Consider the following 19206-nt stretch of genomic DNA (forward strand, 5'->3'; position numbering starts at 1 on the left):
TCTGGAGGGGGGTGAGAGTGTTGGCGCAGTTGGCGATCCATTGGTTGGGGTTGCTTGCCGCTGTCGTAATTGAGGGTGGAGTGCAGGTGAGTGCAGAGGTGAGGTGTTCTTCTGAGACTTTGTTTGAGCTTCTTCATGGGAGGTGGCCCATGTGCTTGTGTGCGGTGGGTTTCGTAAAGGCGACATGGATGCTGTGGTGGTTGGTCCAGAGCAGTTCTGTGATGTGGCTGAAGCGAATGTTGTTTCCTCTGGCGAAAATTAAGTCAAGTGTGTGTCCTGCTGTGTGAGTGGGGGTGGAGACAAGTCCAATGTTGGTGAGGTTCTCTAGGAGGGCAGAGGTGTTGGGATCGCTGTGGTTGTCCAGGTCGAAGTTCAGGTCTCCGAGTAGTATGTAGTCTGTAGAGGCGTGGGGTTCGATGAAGTTGGCGATGACATTGGTGAAGGGGTGCAGCGTCCAGGGGGTCTGTAGGTGAGTGTCATTTTGGGGTATGGCTGGATCTGGTAGTGGATGCGTTCCATGGGGGGCGCGGCGTCATCCGAGTTAGTGGTTGTCAATAGAAGGGAGCTCTTTATCAATTAGCAATCAATCTAGCTCTTCGTGGTAGAAGGTTCATAGCTTGGAGCTTGTTTTTTTTTAAATAATATGTGATTTTGTTTTTCTCCATAGGGTGGCCAACTCTTTCCAGGTAATTATGGACACGAGCTCCAAACCTGAGCTGAGCTTTTTACCTAAAAATCAGTGATTTCAGGTGTGTTAGTTTAATGAGCCAGTTCACAATACCCAGAATGCTTTAGGCTGACCCACTGAAGTCCAGGGCAGGACACTGTGCCCCCAATGAGCTTCAGGGAGGTGGGCACCCTATTTCAGGGGAGCAACTCGTGGATTTCATGACGTTTCCCATGGTGCAGAGCTATGGTCTCCAATAGATATATATTCCTGTGTGCGTTCAGCGAGCTGCCCGTTTATGTTATATTGGTATTTCTAATTCATTTTAAATGCGACCTCCATGGGCCACAGAGGTTTATGAAGGATCTCTTGCAGACCTCACAAGGCAACATTTTGAAATACGAACGGAAAAAATCGGGATTGTATTTTCCCTGCAGACTTTCATTGAAGCAGAGGCAATTTCCTGTGGTCGAGGCTAAAATCAAGCCGTGTTGGCTTAAAGATGGGGGTGTCTCTCCGGCCCGTTTGCAGGTGTGCAGCGGGGCAGAGTCTCTGCTCAGAGCGGGCTTCTGATATCTGTGTCCTGGCACCTGAGGCCTCGTGTGCTGATGCTCCCTGGTCGCTGTGGGGCATGTGGGAGTAAACTGGGCTAAGGCAGCGCTGCTATCTCTCTCTCTCCCGTCTCCTGGGCTCTAGCCCCGGGTGGCTTGTTTCAGCGCTGTGTGCAATGACAACACAATATATCTGCTCCTGCGCCACATCCGCAGAGTTTGGAAAGCCCTGGGTACCAGACTGAGTTCAGGGTCTTAAGGGATCCTACGAACACGCGCCTTTGTTACCCCGAGGCCGTGTCTACATTCATGCGAGCAAAGGGTGCACCCTCCGTTTTTTGCAGTGATTGCTGACGCGTCCTTCTTTTCATATTTCACCTTCAGCCTTCTCGCACTGTCTCTTTCTTCTAATCTCTCTTGCTTTCACTCTTTGTCATTTCTTAGATTATTTCGCTTCTCTAATATTTTTGCACTTTCCCTTTCCTCTGTTGCTAAGTTTCTACTTTCCAATAAATCATACTTTCTCCCCCTCATCTGTAGTATTTATTGTTCTCGCTCTCCGTTCTAATAATTCCAAGTTTCTCCCATCGCTAGTATTTAATACTTTCTCTCTGTCTCTCCTCTCTAATATTTGTGTTCTATGTCTCCGCGATTTCCCCTGGTAAGTCTCCCTTTACTCTCTGATATTTTGCATTCTCTCCTCTGTAATCTGGCTAGTTGTCTCTCCACTCGAATTTCTTAGCCCCCTTCCCCATACCTAACACTCTCTTTTCTTACATTTCTATTCTCATTTCTGCATCCCCTCTCGAAGAGGTCTAGTCCAGCACGTCTCTCTCTCTGTCTCTCTTGAGTATGTCCAACTCTCTGCCTCCACTCTAATGAGTTGTGGCCTGTCCCTTTTCCTCCATCAGTGTCTCTCTTGGGAGGCTGTGGGGCCAGCTCTTTCCCTCACGCACTTCCCTCTGTCCATGTCCCCTCACCTCTCGCGTCTCTCTCACCCCAGTGGTGGCACTTCGTTGCCAGGCCCGCGAAGGCCCCACCCCACCCCCTCTTTTACGAGCCTCGAGGAAGTGCAGCGCGGGTTGAAGAGACTGGCCGGCTCGGGGCTCGGGGTGGTAATTAGAGGGCGGGCCCTGCGGGGGGAGGAGGGAGGGAGGGAGGGAGGCGAGGCCTCCGCCGCCGGCCCGGCCCACTCGCCCAGTGCAGCTTGAGGTGAGCGGAGCAGCGCGGCGGCGGCGACAGAGCGGAGCCCGGACCGGCATGGCCTCATCGATGCTCGAGGCAGGTAACTCTCGCTCCTTCCTTCCCCCGTGCTGTGGGCTGGGCAGCAGCTTCAGGGGCACGCGCTCAGAGACTAGCGCCAGCGCGCAGTGCCTGCCCGTGAGGCGCTTTATGCCCGTGAGGCGCTTTATGCACACCTCTTGTTTCTGCCTGCCATGGTGATCTGCGCTAACGTGGAGTACAACTGCTGCTTCTTTCAGTACTTGGGAGGTTAGAGTACTCTAAGTATCAACAAGTGCTTTTACTGGGTGCCCATGGGTACTCGCAGCCGCCCCAGCTGTTTGAAGCACTTTATGAACACGTCTTCTTTCTGCCTGTCATTGTGATCAGTGCTAACGTGGAGTACAAGTGCGGATTCTTTCAGTACTTGGGAGGTTAGAGTATTCTCTCTAGGTATCAACAAGTGCTGGTACTGTGCCAGGGGTACGGCTGCCCCCGCTGTTTGTAGCACTTTATGAACACGTCTTGTTTCTGCCTGCTATGGTGATCCGCGCTATCGTAGAGTAGAAGTGTGGCTTCTTTCAGTACTTGGGAGGTTAGAGTATTCCCTCTAGGTATCAACAAGTGCTGGTACTTGCAGCTGCCCCCGCCGTTTGAAGCACTTTATGAACAGTCTTGTTTCTGCCTGTCATTGTGATCAGTGCTAACGTGGAGTACAAGTACGGCTTCTTTCAGTACTTGGGAGGTTAGAGTACTCTCTCTAGGTATCCGCAAGTGATGGTACTGTGCCAGGGGTACTCGCAGCTGCCCCCGCTGTTTGAAGCACTTTATGAAAAGTCTTGTTTCTGCCTGTCATTGTGATCAGTGCTAACGTGGAGTACAAGTACGGCTTCTTTCAGTACTTGGGAGGTTAGAGTACTCTCTCTAGGTATCAGCAAGTGATGGTACTGTGCCAGGGGTACTTGCAGCTGCCCCCGCCGTTTGAAGCACTTTATGAACAGTCTTGTTTCTGCCTGTCATTGAGATCAGTGCTAACGTGGAGTACAAGTACGGCTTCTTTCAGTACTTGGGAGGTTAGAGTACTCTCTCTAGGTATCCGCAAGTGATGGTACTGTGCCAGGGGTACTCGCAGCTGCCCCCGCTGTTTGAAGCACTTTATGAAAAGTCTTGTTTCTGCCTGTCATTGTGATCAGTGCTAACGTGGAGTACAAGTACGGCTTCTTTCAGTACTTGGGAGGTTAGAGTACTCTCTCTAGGTATCAGCAAGTGATGGTACTGTGCCAGGGGTACTTGCAGCTGCCCCCGCCGTTTGAAGCACTTTATGAACAGTCTTGTTTCTGCCTGTCATTGAGATCAGTGCTAACGTGGAGTACAAGTACGGCTTCTTTCAGTACTTGGGAGGTTAGAGTACTCTCTCTAGGTATCAACAAGTGCTGGTACTGTGCCAGGGATACTCGCAGCTGCCCCCCGCTGTTTGAAGCACTTTATGAAAAGTCTTGTCTTCCTGTCATTGTGATCATTGCTAACGCGGGGGTATGAAGTGAAGAGTGTCCGAGTAGGAGAGGTCGAAGTACCCTGAGTATTGAGTAGGAAGTGCGGTTTCATTGGTATTTGAGAGCCTTTTAAGTGCCAACAAGTATTGTTACGGAGAGCCCCGCTATATCTGCAACTGCCCCGGCGGCGTGCAGCACTTTGCGTACACTGCTTGTTTCTGTCTGTCACGAGGGCCGGTGCTATTGTGGGGGCGGATCATGCCAGTACTTGGCAGGTAGCGGCGCTCTCAGTACCAAGGAGAGCTGGGACTGAGAGCTCTGCGGTACCCGAACCTCATGCAGCACTTTATCCGCACTTCTTGCTTCTTCCTGAGATGTGCATCAACTCTGCCGTCGGGACAGGGAGCGCAGCATCTCTCGGTGCCTTCGAGGTGCATACTCTCCTAGATGCCCCCTCTGGAGGCAGGGATTCGCGCAGCCGCTCATCCTGTCTCTTATCGGCCCCTTCTCTTGGCACCGCTGCGCACGCCGAGAAAGGGTTTGCGCAGGATCACAGAGCGCTCATATGGGGGAAGCCGGGATCAGAGGTGAGTTCCCTTGACACGGCGGCGCTCAGATGAACCAACGGATCTCAGCTCTGCCCAGTCAGTGATGTGAAGCATACAGAGAACTGACAGGGCGCCCCTGCCCGCGTCTTTTGGGGCAAGGATACCCCTAAGATTTGGAACTGCCCTATAAAGAGGAATGCGTGGGTTGAGGACAGCACAAGGGAAGCCTTCGCAGGTGTTTCATATTATAGGAAGAGAATATAGACGTGACTGTAACAGAGAGCAGACTTATCGGGACTATGGAGACAAATTGGAATGCCACGGCCCACTTTTCTTATGTAACCCCTGATACTGCGTGGCTGACTCTTTCTTGGCCGATAAGGGGCGCCTGGCGCAGTTCAATAAAGTGATTTATCCAGGATCACACCGCTCCACAAGGTAGTAGCCGGTAACTCAGGCGCTAGGCGGACCCTGGCGCCCCTGTCCAGCGACGCTCCTAACAGGTGCTGTCCCCGCAGGGAGGGCACGCGGGGCGCTTGGCACACTGGCAGCGCCAGGGCTGCGCCTGGCGCTCTGTACTGTACTGCGTTCACACCCGAGGGGCCCGTGCTGTGGAAGGGGCCTCTTCACAGGCTGTTTTAGAAGAGACATTCAGTTCATGGGAATGCCCTGTGACTCACCCATAATCTCCATGTACTGCATGCAGGTGTGTGTCTAGAGTATAAAGTGTCACACATCACTGAGTGCCGCCGGTATGACAGAGGGAAAGACGCTCGTTCGGAGTCCGGTGATGCGCCTGGCACTGTTTCCACGGCGGGAGGCACAGGCTCCACAGATGCTCCGAGATGAGACTAGTGCATAGTGGTATTTACACAGCTTTTATTGGCCTTGGTTGGGGAAGGTGAGGTCTTAACTGCACCAGTAGCAGCAGCCGGCACTGCGCGGGCTGTCATTTTGGGAGTGGGTCCTTTCTGAAAAGAGAACTTGCATTTTTGACTGAAATACCCCTTTCTGGCGGTGGAAGGACGTGTTCTCTATCCGGTAGAATACTACAGTCTTCTGCTTGCCCTGGGCTCCTTTTCACGGCCTTAAATCTCCTCCCTTCCATCTCCTCCTTTCCATCTCCTCCTTTCCATCTCCTCCTTTCCATGCTCCTTCACACTTCCTCTCACCTGTTTTATCCAAAGAGCTCACAACCCTACATGCATTTGTTTCTTTGATTTCTTTTTTTTGAAGTGCTGCACTGTGCGTTTTCCCGTCACGGCACTTTCGAGAGCAGGGGTTGTCCAGTCTGCCCCTGTTGCACCAGCGTGCAGCCCTAGTGAGCCATGGCAGAGGGAGTGCGCCAAGCAAGTTCACGTCTGGCTTGCACCATTAGAGAGGCCTGCCTGTGACGAAGGACTGACTGCTGGGCTCCACGGAAGATTGTTCTCGAGCTTTCAGTGCCAGGACGGATACGAAATGGTCTGAATGGAAAAGTCGCCTCTTTACACGTGTTGTTTACAGTGCTTTGAAGCAGAGACCCTCTGGCAGGAAGTGCTACATAAATTATTACACCGCGAGGCCTGGGGCACATGATGGGCGCTGACCAGATGTTCAGGGCTGTTCACCTGAGAACTTTATTGGCACTGCGCCCCGGGGCAGACAGTACGATGCTTTCCTGAGGAACCAACCGTTGTTATGTATCTCATTGGGGTCTGGGCTGTCGAGGGAGCATAATGGGGGCTTGTAGGGAAACTTCTCTTGTGAGGATGTCGTCAGGAGGTGGGCACCTGTGCCGTCCTGTCTGAGGTCGTCGTACCACTGTCTGTGCCATGCCTCCTTGCTGAGAGGAGGTGCCCAGACAAGGCGAGTGTGCCCACGACATGCGTGCCCGGCACCGACACACACACCTTCGTCGTCAGGGGCATAGGGGATGCCACTGACTTCCACTGCCGGCGGAACTCTATCCCCGGCACTCCACTGAGGGTCAGCCTCCTCCTAGGCGGCCCTTTCCCTGCTCCCATACACGGCTCGCAGGCGGCCGAGGACGGGCCTCTCTCCCCGCGTGGCTCGGGTGTCAGGGCACGGGGTGGGCCAAAGCCCGGCCGGCCCCTGTCTCTCTGCTGCGGTCGCTGCAGTCAGCGAGACTCGGAGGGCATCTGCTCATTACTGCCCCAGGTGGAAGGGGCTTTCAGGTCATTAACTCGCCCTTGAAGACCTCATGAAAGCATCACAGCGAAACCAGAGTTTAACCCGAGCCTCTTCCGCTGCCCAGGGCCTCGGGACGGCAAGCCAGGCGTCTGACAACTACGACCCTCCTTGCTGACCGCTGTCGTCTCTGCAAGCATCCCGGCCCCTGTCTCTGCAGACACATCCCCAGTCTCTGCAGACACCTACTGAGTCTCTGCAGACATCTTCTCAGTCTCTGCAGACACCTACCTTCCCCAGTCTCTGCAAACACTTCTTCAGTCTCTGCAAGCACCCCCTTAGACTCTGCAGACACCTCCTCAGTCTCTGCAGACACCTCCTCAGTCTCGACAGACACCTCCTCAGACTCGGCAGACACCCCCTTAGACTCAGCAAACACCTCTTTATGCAAACACCTCCTCAGTCTCTGCAGACACCTTCACAGTCTCTGCAGACGCCCCTTCAATCTCTGTTAACACCTCATCAGTCCCTGCAGACCTTGTGTAGTCTCTGCACCTCCCCAGTCTCTGAAGACACCTCCCCAGTCTCTGAAGACACCTCCCCAGTCTCTGAAGACACCCCCTCAGCCTCTGCAGACCGTGCCCAATCTCTGCAAACACCTCCTCAGTCTCTGCAGATACCTCTGGAGTCTCTGCAAACACTTCCTCAGTCTCTACAAACACCCCCTCAGACCCTGCAAACACCTCCCCAGTCTCTGCAGACACGTTCACAGTCTCTGCAAACACCCCCGTCTCTGAAAAAAACGCCTCAGTCTCTGCATAATCCTCCTCAGTCTCTGCAGAGCCTCCTCAGTCTCTGCAAACACCTCCTCAGTCTCTGCACACAACTCCCGAGTCTCTGCAGCCGCCCTGAGTCCCTGCAGACACCTCCTCAGTCTTTGCAGAGCCTCCTCAGTCTCTGCAGACACCTCCTCAGTCTCTGCAGACACCTCCTCAGTCTCTGCAGACACCTCCTCGTCTCTGCAAACACATCCTCTGTCTCTGAAAACACCCCCTCAGTCTCTGAAGACCCTGCACAGTCAATTCAATTCAAAATTCCTTTATTCGACTGTATGCGATACAGTCATAAAAGTACAATAAAAGAGCATATATATACATACAATGTTAAAATGACAGTTCATCAAGAGCAGGAAATCACAATTGACCCTGCACAGTCTCTGCAAGCACCTCCCCATAGTCTTCGCAGAGCCTCTCCAGCCTCTGCAGACACCTCCTCAGTCTCTGCAGACACCTCCTCAGTCTCTGCAGACACCTCCTCAGTCTCTGCAGAGCCGCCTCAGTCTCTACAAACACCCCCTCAGTCTCTGAAGACACTGCTCAATCTCTGCAAACATCTCCCTAGTCTCTGCAGACACCTCCTCAGTCTTTGCAGACACCTCCTCATTTCTGCAGAAACCTCCGTAGACTCTGCAGACTCTACAGACCTTGCACAGTCTCTACAAGCTCCTCACCAGTCTCTGCAAACCCCCCCCATAGTCTTCGCAGAGCCTCTCCAGCCTCTGCAGACACCTCCTCAGTCTCTGCAGACACCTCCTCAGTCTCTGCAGAGCCGCCTCAGTCTCTACAAACACCCCCTCAGTCTCTGAAGACACTGCTCAATCTCTGCAAACATCTCCCTAGTCTCTGCAGACACCTCTTCAGTCTCTGCAGACACCTCCTCAGACTCTACAGACCCGCACAGTCTCTGCAGACACCTTCTCAGTCTCTGCAGACGCCTCCTCAGTCTCTGCAGACACCTCCTCAGACCCTGCAGACACCTCCTCAGTCTCTGCAGACACCTCTTCACTCTCTGAAGACATCTACTCAGACTCTACAGACCTTGCACAGTCTCTACAAGCTCCTCCCTAGTCTCTGCAAACCCCCCCATAGTCTCCGCAGAGCCTCTCCATCCTCTGCAGACACCTCCTCAGTCTCTGCAGACACCTCCTCAGTCTCTGCAGACACCTCTTCAGTCTCTGCAGACGCCTCCTCAGTCTCTGCAGACACCTCCGTAGACTCTGCAGACACCTCTTCAGTCTCTGCAGACACCTCTTCAGTCTCTACAGACACCTCTTCAGTCTCTGCAGACACCTCCTCAGTCTCTGCAGACACCTCCTCAGTCTCTGCAGACACCTCTTCAGTCTCTGCAGACACCTCCTCAGACTCTACAGACCCCGCACAGTCTCTGCAGACACCTCTCCATCCTCTGCAGACACCTCCTCAGTCTCTGCAGACACCTCCTCAGTCTCTGCAGACACCTCTTCAGTCTCTGCAGACGCCTCCTCAGTCTCTGCAGACACCTCCGTAGACTCTGCAGACACCTCTTCAGTCTCTGCAGACACCTCCTCAGTCTCTGCAGACACCTCTTCAGTCTCTGCAGACACCTCCTCAGTCTCTGCAGACACCTCCTCAGTCTCTGCAGACACCTCTTCAGTCTCTGCAGACACCTTCTCAGACTCTACAGACCCCGCACAGTCTCTGCAGACACCTCCTCAGTCTCTGCAGACGCCTCCTCAGTCTCTGCAGACACCTCCGTAGACTCTGCAGACACCTCTTCAGTCTGTGCAGACATCTCCTCAGACTCTACAGACCCCGCACAGTCTCTGCAGACACCTCCTCAGTCTCTGCAGACGCCTCCTCAGTCTCTGCAGACACCTCCGTAGACTCTGCAGACAGCTCTTCAGTCTCTGCAAACATCTCCTCAGACTCTACAGACCCTGCATAGTCTCTGCAGACGCCTCCTTAGTCTCTGCAGACGCCTCCTCAGTCTCTGCAGACACCCGGGCTCAGTTTCTGCAAAAATGCCCTCAGTCTGTGCAAATAAGACCCAGTTTGCAAATACCCCGATTCTCCACAGCCTTTTCCGTATTTGACCTCCAGGAGCTCTTATCCAAGGGCACCAGAGAAGATTTGTAATGTTTTATTCCTTTCAGGACAGGAGGGCGGGTCGGCTGCCAGACAGGCAGGAAGCCCACTTCAGAGGGCCGGACCTGAAGGACGGCCTGGGCACGAGTGAATGGCCCAGCAGGCCTCGCGAGCCTGGAGCCAGAGCTGCTGAAAGGCGGCCGAGACGCGTTTCATTCCTTTTAAGACGGTAGGTGAGCTAATGAGGCCTTGTCCTCCTCGAGTCCAGGGTAAGACGTCCCTGCGTGTACCGGGCACCGGAAGTGTTGCACAACAGCACTCCGGGCGGAGGCTTATTTGAGGCAGATGCTGTGTGAGAGGAACTGCGACATCTTTACTGCATAAAAGCTGCGGCACCTTTTATGTGCTTCTTCGTGGTTATTAGGGAAGGTATTCCTTGTACACAGAGCCACTGCTTAGGAGCCCCCTGCTGTTTATCAATCTATTCTTTATGCAGCGCCTCCCAGCTCTGTTCGGCGGTTTGTAAGCGCTGTGCAGCCCAGATCCGCCCGGGGAGGCTGCGCACGTGCGGTGTGAGCACTCGCAATGATACTTTCTGTACATTTTCCTCTTAAGTGTGATAGTGTGTTTTGCTCATTTGTGTGCTTCTATGCATGTTCCACTAGCGTGTTGTGCATTGGGCTTGCATGCGTCTGCTTTGGCACCATATCACTCATATCAGTCGTTCATTACAGCGCCTAGATGCCTTTTATTTTTATTTCTGCGCTAGGTAAATGTTTTTTTTTTCCTAAAAATTAATTTACATTGAATGGCGTGTCAGGACAGCGTGTAATGTTTGTGAGCGCTCTTGGCGAGTGAGGTGAGGTGATCTGTGCGCTCCAAAGGTGGGAGAGATGGGGATGGAAGCGCCTCCTCTTCCCCTGGTGTCAGGGTGAAGTCTGCTCTGGGTGTGGCGTAGAGGGACGAGGACAGTCTCGGGGTACCGTCCGCGGGGGTGTTTCTGCCCTGAGCGTGGGTGGGATGTTAAGGACGTGGGATCAGAGGTAGCTCGGTGGGTTCTGTCGCTGATGGCGAGGTGTGGCCAGGGGGACACTCCGGAGGACCGCGGATAATCGCAGTTTGGTTTCTTCTGTGCTGCAGCTCTGCAGAAATATTGTATTTGCTGGAGTTGGCGCAGTGTATGAGATATGTGTGAACTCACAGAGTGGGTGAGATGCCCAAGGGAGTACTTTTGTTTTTTGTCCTTATCTGAGCGAGAAACGCGAGTTCTTGATTGGATGAGGCTGGAGGTTAGAAAGGGAATACTCGAGCTGTTTCCCTGTGTGCGCACAGAGTGCTTGTACTACCTGGAACAGTATAAACGTGAGATCTGTATTTCCTGAGTGAGCGATATGTTTGAGGAAGCATTTCACTGTTGGACGGGTGTAGGGGGAAGTCTCAAACGTGACAGGGTGAAATCTGCTCGGAAGGGCAGTAAGATATCCAAATGGTTGTTTCTGTTTGAGGGCAGAGGAAGGGGGACCCAAGGAATGGAGTGGAGCAGTGCCTGCTTAACGCATGGGCACGCTGGTCAGTTGCCCAGGGGCCCCACGAGCATAGGGGCTCCATGCTAATCTATGCAACATGTTTTTATTCCTGTGAGTGGTTGTATGGGCAGGGCCCAGTGCACTGCTTTGCACAGGGGCCTATAATGCTATTAAGATGGCCATGGGTGAAGCCTAATGGCTAGAGCGGTCGACCTCAACGATGGGGAACTGGGTTCGAGTCTCTGCAACGAAGCTTAACATCCTGTGATTCTGGGCAAATCACTTAATCTCCCTGTGCCTAACAAAAATGAATGTGTCCATCTGTAATGAAGCTGATGTTCATGTAAAGCGCTCTGATAACCGATGTCTCGGGTCTAGTTTGCACTATATGAAACTCTATAAAAAAAAATAGTTTTAGAAAAGAAGACCAGGCCGCATGTTGTAGTGGAAGGGCCATAGTGCCCCATGGCTGATCTCAGGTTGTGTTCGGTGTACATCGTCTTGCCGTTTAGAGACAGGGTGCTTGCATTCAGCAGGGCAGTTGTGGGTGAGATCTGTCCTCCCCGAGGGTGGGTGACATATTAGGCGTTCTTCATTATTAGCGCAGTGACAGGTGAGAGATGTCTGGTCTGAGGGTGGGTGAGATGCCAGAGGGAGTGCCCTGATATTTATAGGTTCTGGAGCGGGTGATACTGAACCTTCTACAGGAGCCCCCCCTCACTCCCCAGTCTTACCTGGAGCATCTTACTTTGAGTGTGTACCGAGGACTCACCGGCCTGGTATCAGACACACTCAGGGTGAGATCTCTCTTACATGAGGTTGGGTGAGAGTTAATCTAAGAGGAGAAACATTCTAGCGTTAAACCGGATGAGAAGGATGAATCTTTTCAGTTCACACTGCTGTGTGAGTTTCTGTCAGGTAGTCAGTGGTACAGAAGGCGCGCTTCAAATGCTTGGCATGCATACCATATCACCATGGATCACCTTCTGTTAACAGTTGTCCGCATAGTCCTCAAACCACCTGGAAAAACTGATAAAACCCTGCAGGCAATTGTCCCACCCACATTCAATGACCAATAGGACCCCAACACCAATGAGAATGTGCAGAAATACTAAAGGAGCGCACCCGTTCTCACGCCTCCGGAAGTAGACATTGAACAAGGATCCCCTGAACACCAGTCTATCGAAATTCAGTAGCGTCAAGAAAAACCCCAGAAATCTCCCACAGCACCCAGAGGCAGAAGACAAAGCAAAGACCACCAGGAGAAACTCAAAAGCTCTGTCATAGCAAGAAACACAGCTGCATCCAGGGGCGACTTCTCTGCTAAGACGGGGGAGCCTCGCCCCACAGAGCAGGTCAAAAGGAAAAAATAAAATGAAAATAACTCATTGTTATTATCATGTTATTTTTGCGTTGTTGCTCAGCTGGGTTGGAGCGGGGCTGGGCTCTCACAGAGCAGCTGGAGGAGGTGTGGCTCCCACTCTCTAAAGTGCGCATGACGGTTTGGCCGGCCTCCTCGGGACTGCCAAATCAGCAAGCGCACTTTGCATGTTATCCGCACAGGCTCTGGTGGAGAACATGCCCAGGCTTCCTTTCCCCTTATGAGCGCCGAACCACGCCAGTCAGACAAATCACAACGGGGCATTGTGATTGGCTTAGGGAACCTGAAAGCCTGGGTGCTTCCTGCTCCTGCTTCCTGCCCTGGAAGCGGGTCGCGGGCGGAGAGGACTGAGAGCCGGCTGTGGCGGCACACAGGTAAGTGATTGCTTTTTTTTTTTTATTCCCTCACCCCTGCGACCCTTCCCACGCCATTAAATAGCAGCCGCCACTGGAATCATCTAGAGGCCAATGAGCATGTATTACATCCAAAATCAACCAGTAATACTTTCTGGTTGGAGCACAAACATTATTAAGAGCAGAAGGAACACCTGGCTGAGGAAGAAGAGATCGTGAAAGATCATCAAGAAACCTCACTGCCCAGTTGAAGAGAACAACGAAACACCACCAGACGAAACCTCAAAATCTTCTATAATCAAAGACTGAACAGCACAGGCAGAAGGGAGATCACCGCACATCACCAGAAAAAAGTACTACACAATGCCAAACAGGAGGATGGAATCTAACTTATCCAGTGGAGTATGAAACCCGCCATGCATTAGAAACAGCGTGCCACCATATATTACCAGGAGGAGCATCGAAGCCTCCTGTTGTATGTAATCCAGGAGTGATCAGAGATGGTGAACTACTAGATACCACCTTATGTAGTATTATACCCATCTAGTCTAGTGCAAGAAACCCTGCAGCAATCGGGGAGTAGACACCATCATTCATGAAGAGAAACATCACACCTTCCCGTTCTAGGAAATCTGGCACAGAGAAAAAAAGAGCACCACCCATAGATTTAAATTTCTGTCCCATTTTTTTTTCCAATGTTGAATTGAAATGGGGTCCCTTATACTCAGTCATTTCCCCATTCAAGGTCCATGTTTGAGCTTTGGATTCATACCCTACTAAATTAATACCACTAACTACTGTTAATAGCAGTTAGAGTTAACACCACCAACTGATGGGTTGCCTTTCAGATGTTAAAGAAAACATGACCAACAGCTGCCTTGACTTAACCAAGAAAAAGATGCGTGCTATTCATTTTTGTTTTTCCATGATAGCCTTGAAGTTTTTACATACTGCCACAGCCCAAGGCCGCCACCCTCACGCCTACTCCCTTTGTAAATCTGGGCCTCGTATTTAACTGAATCTTTAGCTCCGGCCACAAAATGATCTTTCTAGGTTTGATAAGTGGGGTGAAAATACTAGGGGGTCTCTCAAAGGCACGTGGCCGATGTAATTAGGGTGTGGCTTAAAACACATAAGCTAAAAGTCTGTGCTTAGCATGGCGTGCAACCCGGCTGGCAATATGCTGCTTCTGTCTTTGCATCCAGATATAACACAACAAGTAACGCCATACCTATAAGTCAGGACTATTGGCTTTGCCAATTTTTGTTAGCTGAATAAGATAAATAAGCTACAGCTTTGGCTTCTTTGTATAGAATATTGAAAAGGCTTCAGTTCCGGATTGATGAGCCTGAAAGTACTAAAACGAGTTTCTCTAAAGTTACATCACATCAGTGAAGGGTGGCTCTGCTGCTGAGTTGAGATTTTGTTTTTCATGCTGAGGGTGAGGGCAAAAATTGAGAGAGCCCGATAGGGGCCCTCTCAGCACTTGCTTTTTAGAACTGCTGGTGCTGAGCACTAGAAGCCCTGGCTATACGATTATACAGCGTCGGTGCCCGATGTGGGGTTGTAAACTTTTTGACTGCAGCAAGAAATGCCTGAGACTTAATGATGCGAGGGCTGCATTTTCAAAAATGAACCTTAAAAAAATATATATATATATTATAGAAAGCATTTTGGAAACCACACTTGTTCTGTCATAGCTGGTGTGCATGTATATTGCAGTGCTGGCCTAAATAAGCCATCCGATTCAGAGGGCTCAGCTTATCTTTCTGTCCCATTTAAACAATTTGTCGCATGGGAGCGACTCATTGTCTTGTCTGCTGGGAAATGTAAACTCTGGCTAATGAAAACAATTGTCAGCCAAGCAGAATAAAACGGTATCTGTGGTCAGGAACATATATAACTATTTGAAATCTGGAAAAAAACGGAGTCAACTTGTAAGTTTATTAACACCAAACGTATGTGTTGTACAACATAGGAAACCTGTTTAAGTCAATGCATAGACGCTAAATCACCTCTGACACACAAATACCTCACATTGGAAGGCTTTTCACTTAACAAATGAATGGAATCTGGGCACCATGGTGGTTGTTTACATTGAACGAATTGTGTTAAAACATCCTTTATTGAGGCGTAAAAGGGAAAACATGGCTGGATACATGATGCCCAGTGTACACAGCGGGCTCTGCAAACATTAACTGTGTCGGTTCTGAAACACATGTGAGTATACCAGCCAGGCTAGAGGTGGACTGAGCTATCAGGCCACACTGTCCGCTGCCGGGGTCAGTGGTGGACTGAAAGGGATGGCTAGGCATTGAGGCTCCTGTGTATCATTACCGAGGGCTTTAAGTGGGACGAAAAAGGGGTGTGTCCAATCTAATTAAGGGCGTGGCTAAAAAAACCTACGCTAAAAATCTGGAGTTTCTTGTCATTGTACCCAGATATACGATACAACAAGTAACATCATACCTACAACAAGTCAGGGATATTGGCCTTGTCAATGGTTGTTAGTGGCCTAAGATAAATAAGCCGCAACTATGGCTTGTATATAATATTGAAAAAGCTTCCACTTACAGCCCTGGTGACACCACGACAATGGTGCTGCTCCTGAGTTTCAAAAAGAGAAGGGAAATCCAGAGAGAAAATGACTCTCTTTAAAGGATTTCCCTTCCCCTACAACACTCACCTGGTATGACGTCATGACGTAACTTCTCCAGTAGTGAGCAGTGTGAGCAGCGCACATCGATGTGCTACTGTCACTGCAGTCCGGAAAAAAACGTACCGCCTGTGCCAGAGCACAAACAGAACCCGATTGAGACCTGTTTTGAGGCCTCCTTTAAAAAACTGCTGGTGCTCAGACCCGGTGAGACCTGGCCCATTTAAAGCCTTTTCATTACCCAGTAAATGCCATTTTTTCAAGGACATGCCAAGACGGCAAGTTAGTACACACTCCAATCCTATACAGAACCAGATTTCCTCTGCAGGTTGGGCATAAGATTAATTGGACTTGATGCCTGCATCTGTCTGTCCAGCATCTATCCATCTGTTTATCTGTCTCAACATCCTTTTGATCCTGTGTGTGTTAGTGTCACTGTAAGTATGTTGTCTGTTTGTGTGTGTGTGTCCCACTGTGTATGGGTGCCTGTGTTTGCTGTGGTGCTTCTAAGCCAGTGGATCTGTGCTCAAGAGAGGGCGTTTGTCGACTTGTACCCCCATTTGTCTTTTGGCCCGCACTCTGCCATACGTGCTTCTGTGTATTGATTGTGACTATATGGTTTGTCTGTGTGTAAAGGTCATGGTTGCAAAATGACTAAAAGAAAAGCGTGCAACTTCCCAGCACCCACTGTACACCCTATCCATCACTCTGTCCTCCTTGGCATTGTATTCTTCCCATTGTCCATGTTTATCTGCATGTGTGTTGCCTGTGAGTGTGGGTTTTCCTATGTAGTTATCATCTGTGACCTAGTTTGTCTTTTTTGTATGTGTGTATGTGTCACTTTATATAAACAGGTGCCTGTCAGCTCTCAGTGTGCATTCGTGCCAGTAAACCTGTTTGCCTGTGTTGATCGGTGCGTGGATGTCTCCTATTATTATGTGCTCTCCATGTGAGATTTTGTCCTATGTACATTCATTGTGACCTTTTTCTATGGTGCCCACATGCCTATTGATCAATGTGCAAGGGTACCAGTGTACCTGTATGGCTATTTATATGTGTAGCTGGTCGCGTGCAGGCCTATGTGCTAGGGTGCCTTTCTGCTAGGGTGTCAGCGCTCACTTAAGTGACTTTTGATCAGTGAGTGTAGGAGAGAGTAAGTCTGGTGACCTCTGTGCTTGGGTGCATGTGTGCTAGGTGTGAGTGTACACTTGTCTACACTTAGGTGACTGTTGATCTGTGAGCAGAGGAGCGTGTGAGGCTGGTGACCTCTGTCCTATTGTATCAGTGTGTTAAATGTGAGTGTACACTTGTGTGACTGTTGGTCTTTGAGCATAGCAAGGGCTACAGGAATTATGCGACAGGAGAAGGCCAAATTATGTTTCAGGGTTGGCTAAATTATGCGGCAAGAAAGGGAAAATGATGTGGTGTAATGCTGCATATTTTCTGATGAAATTACTCCATTAGTTTGTCATTTTTACACTTGGTAATACAGTCTGGGCATAGGTTATATCCAGGGCTCGAGTTGGGGGTCCACGCGGGGGGACTGCGTCCCCCCACTCTTTTCACAGGGTGGACACCGTCCCCCCTGCCAAGAAGCTGGGCCCCACAGAAATATGCTGAACGTGTCCCGATGTAAATTTCAGACACCGGGACACGTTCAGCACGTGACATCACAAGGTCATTTGCAAACTATCAGTTCCCCCACTTCTTTTTATAGGACTTGAGCCCTGGTTATATTTAAATAGTACCAGTTTAACACCCACACATAGCAATAAGCAACACAAAGGTGACCAGTCAACCTCTCCAGAGGGCCTTCCATTGTGCAGCAACACTTGTTGCTGCATTATTAGTAAGTTTTGTACCGTTTCCATGCTGATGACGAGCTGGGCTCGTCATGGCGTAGCCTCCTCGCACGCTGATGACGAGCCCAGCTCGTCATGTAAAGTGCGTTTTCGCAAATGCCAGCGTGCGAGCGGAATTCCGCTAGCGCGCATGGTGTTAAGAGTCTTATATAGCGCTTGCCTAACCCGAAGGTATCAGAGCGCTTTACAACATTTATCATAATGCAATTGGACACACATTGTTTCAATAAACAGCATTGTCTCCTGTTGAATCTTGTTAAGGTCTGGAGGGGATCATAGAAGCGAATCATAAGGCAGGCGATGTAGATGCCTTCTTGTTAAGGTGCCTATATTTCCCGCTGGGTGAGATTCCTGTGGCAGAGGTACTCTGACTCGTTGGGTGGAAGCTATCCAGTAGGAAGAGTTCGGTTGAGGAAGTGGTCTTTGAGCTGTCTTTTAAAGTTTATGAAGGAACGGTTGGTCTGCCGGAACCGTTTGGGTTAGAAACTATTTTTCAGTTAAAATCTGCAGATTCTGCAGCAGATGATGGATTATGTGGCAAATGCGGCAGATCCATAATTATGCGAAAAACGGTGCAGCCGCATAATCGTATAATTCCAGGGGCCCTGCAGAGGGCAGAGTGGCACACAATGATAAATATAGGTTTTAAGTTCACCTGTTTCAAACCATGCCCTGATTTATGTTGGCTACGCTTCTTGGAGAGTTCTAGTTCTGCTTCTTAGGCCACACCCCTTTCAGAGCCCCCCCTCCCCCTGCCGAGAGAGTAAATCTGACAGGAGGAAGGTCCTTCTCCTACCTGGCCGCCAAGACCTGGAACTCCCTCCCGACCGACCTGCGCCTGACCCAAGACCACCTCTCCTTCAGGAAGAAGCTGAAGACCTGGCTGTTCGAGCAGTAGCGGCACCCCCCCCCCCCCCCCCCCCCCCCCCCCCAGCGCCTTGAGACCCTACGGGTATGTAGCGCGCTTTACAAATGTCACTGATTGATTGATTGATTGACTATCTCTGTGCTTGGGTGTCTGTGTATGGATGCGTGTCCCTGTGCTTTGTGGTTCTGTGTTCATGCTCTATCCAAGTGGAAAAAAATATCGGCTTTGTCACTCGTTTCAGCTGCACTTTCCCTGTTGGGAAATTGACTCTATTGTTCCCTTACTTTTAGCCTTATCCATAAAATAATTAAAACCAACTCTCCCCTCTTACTTTCCAAGTCTTGTCCTACCTTTGGTTTCCAGCCTCACTCTAGGTTCGTCAAGAGGCCCCTTCCGTTCCTAGCACCCCCCTCCCCCCCAGTCCCCGGTGAGTACAAGATCCCGGGTGGGACACAATCTGCTCCAAGATGGCGTCCTGGTCACTGAAACCCCCTCGGCTGAGACAGGCAGGAGAATAACTGCACAGGAACAGCGCCCAGAGGCGGATTAGTCCCCGTTCTGGCCATGCTTACTTTAACCCACTCACTAATCCTTATAGGTTAGCTGAAAGTAACTATTTTACGTGACCTGCACGCCAGCACTCTTCCTCCAGACTTTACCCAATGGCAAAGCCTTTGAAATGATGTGCTCCAAAAATCTCATCGCGTCACAGACATGACCCCGTCGGTCAATGAGGTATTCTCAGAAAAAAGTTCAGAATCACGGACACGTTTTTCCGGTGGTGTTGACATAAGTTTATGTTAATTGCATACAAGAGCCAGCCTGAGGTAAGACCGTTTCTCCTGTGTCTTTGCGCACCATGCGGCTTAACATATCTGTGCACGAAAGGGCACTAAGGTTGCCGCCTCGTGGGCAAGATGTATGTGGTGGGACGAGGCTCTCGCCACAGGGCCCCGAGGCGCGCTCTCCGCTCGGCACAGTGCGTGCAGCCTGCCTCGTCACCCCATAATCACAGGCCCAGACTCCGCCAGTTACCTGGACGCCCAA

The 19206-nt window shown here is 50.7% G+C and overlaps 1 protein-coding gene across 2 annotated transcripts in view; it reads left to right on the forward strand.

Moving 5' to 3' along the window:
* Positions 1-2418: 2418 nt before the first annotated feature.
* Positions 2419-19206, forward strand: part of SP7 (Sp7 transcription factor) — a 39973-nt gene continuing 23185 nt past the window's right edge. Inside the window, exon 1 of one of the 2 annotated variants that reach the window (XM_086965415.1) lies at positions 2419-2503. Coding sequence is in view for 1 of the 2 variants with exons in the window: in XM_086965408.1 (XP_086821534.1) it covers positions 2479-2503 (25 nt within the window). In the remaining variant the exon portion in view is untranslated. The remainder of the gene's footprint in view (positions 2504-19206) is intronic. The other variant, XM_086965408.1, reaches the window with a different exon arrangement.

The sequence above is a fragment of the Lissotriton vulgaris genome, chromosome 1_1 (genome assembly GCF_964263255.1).
Source record: "Lissotriton vulgaris chromosome 1_1, aLisVul1.2, whole genome shotgun sequence".
Classification (NCBI taxonomy): Eukaryota; Metazoa; Chordata; class Amphibia; order Caudata; family Salamandridae; genus Lissotriton; species Lissotriton vulgaris.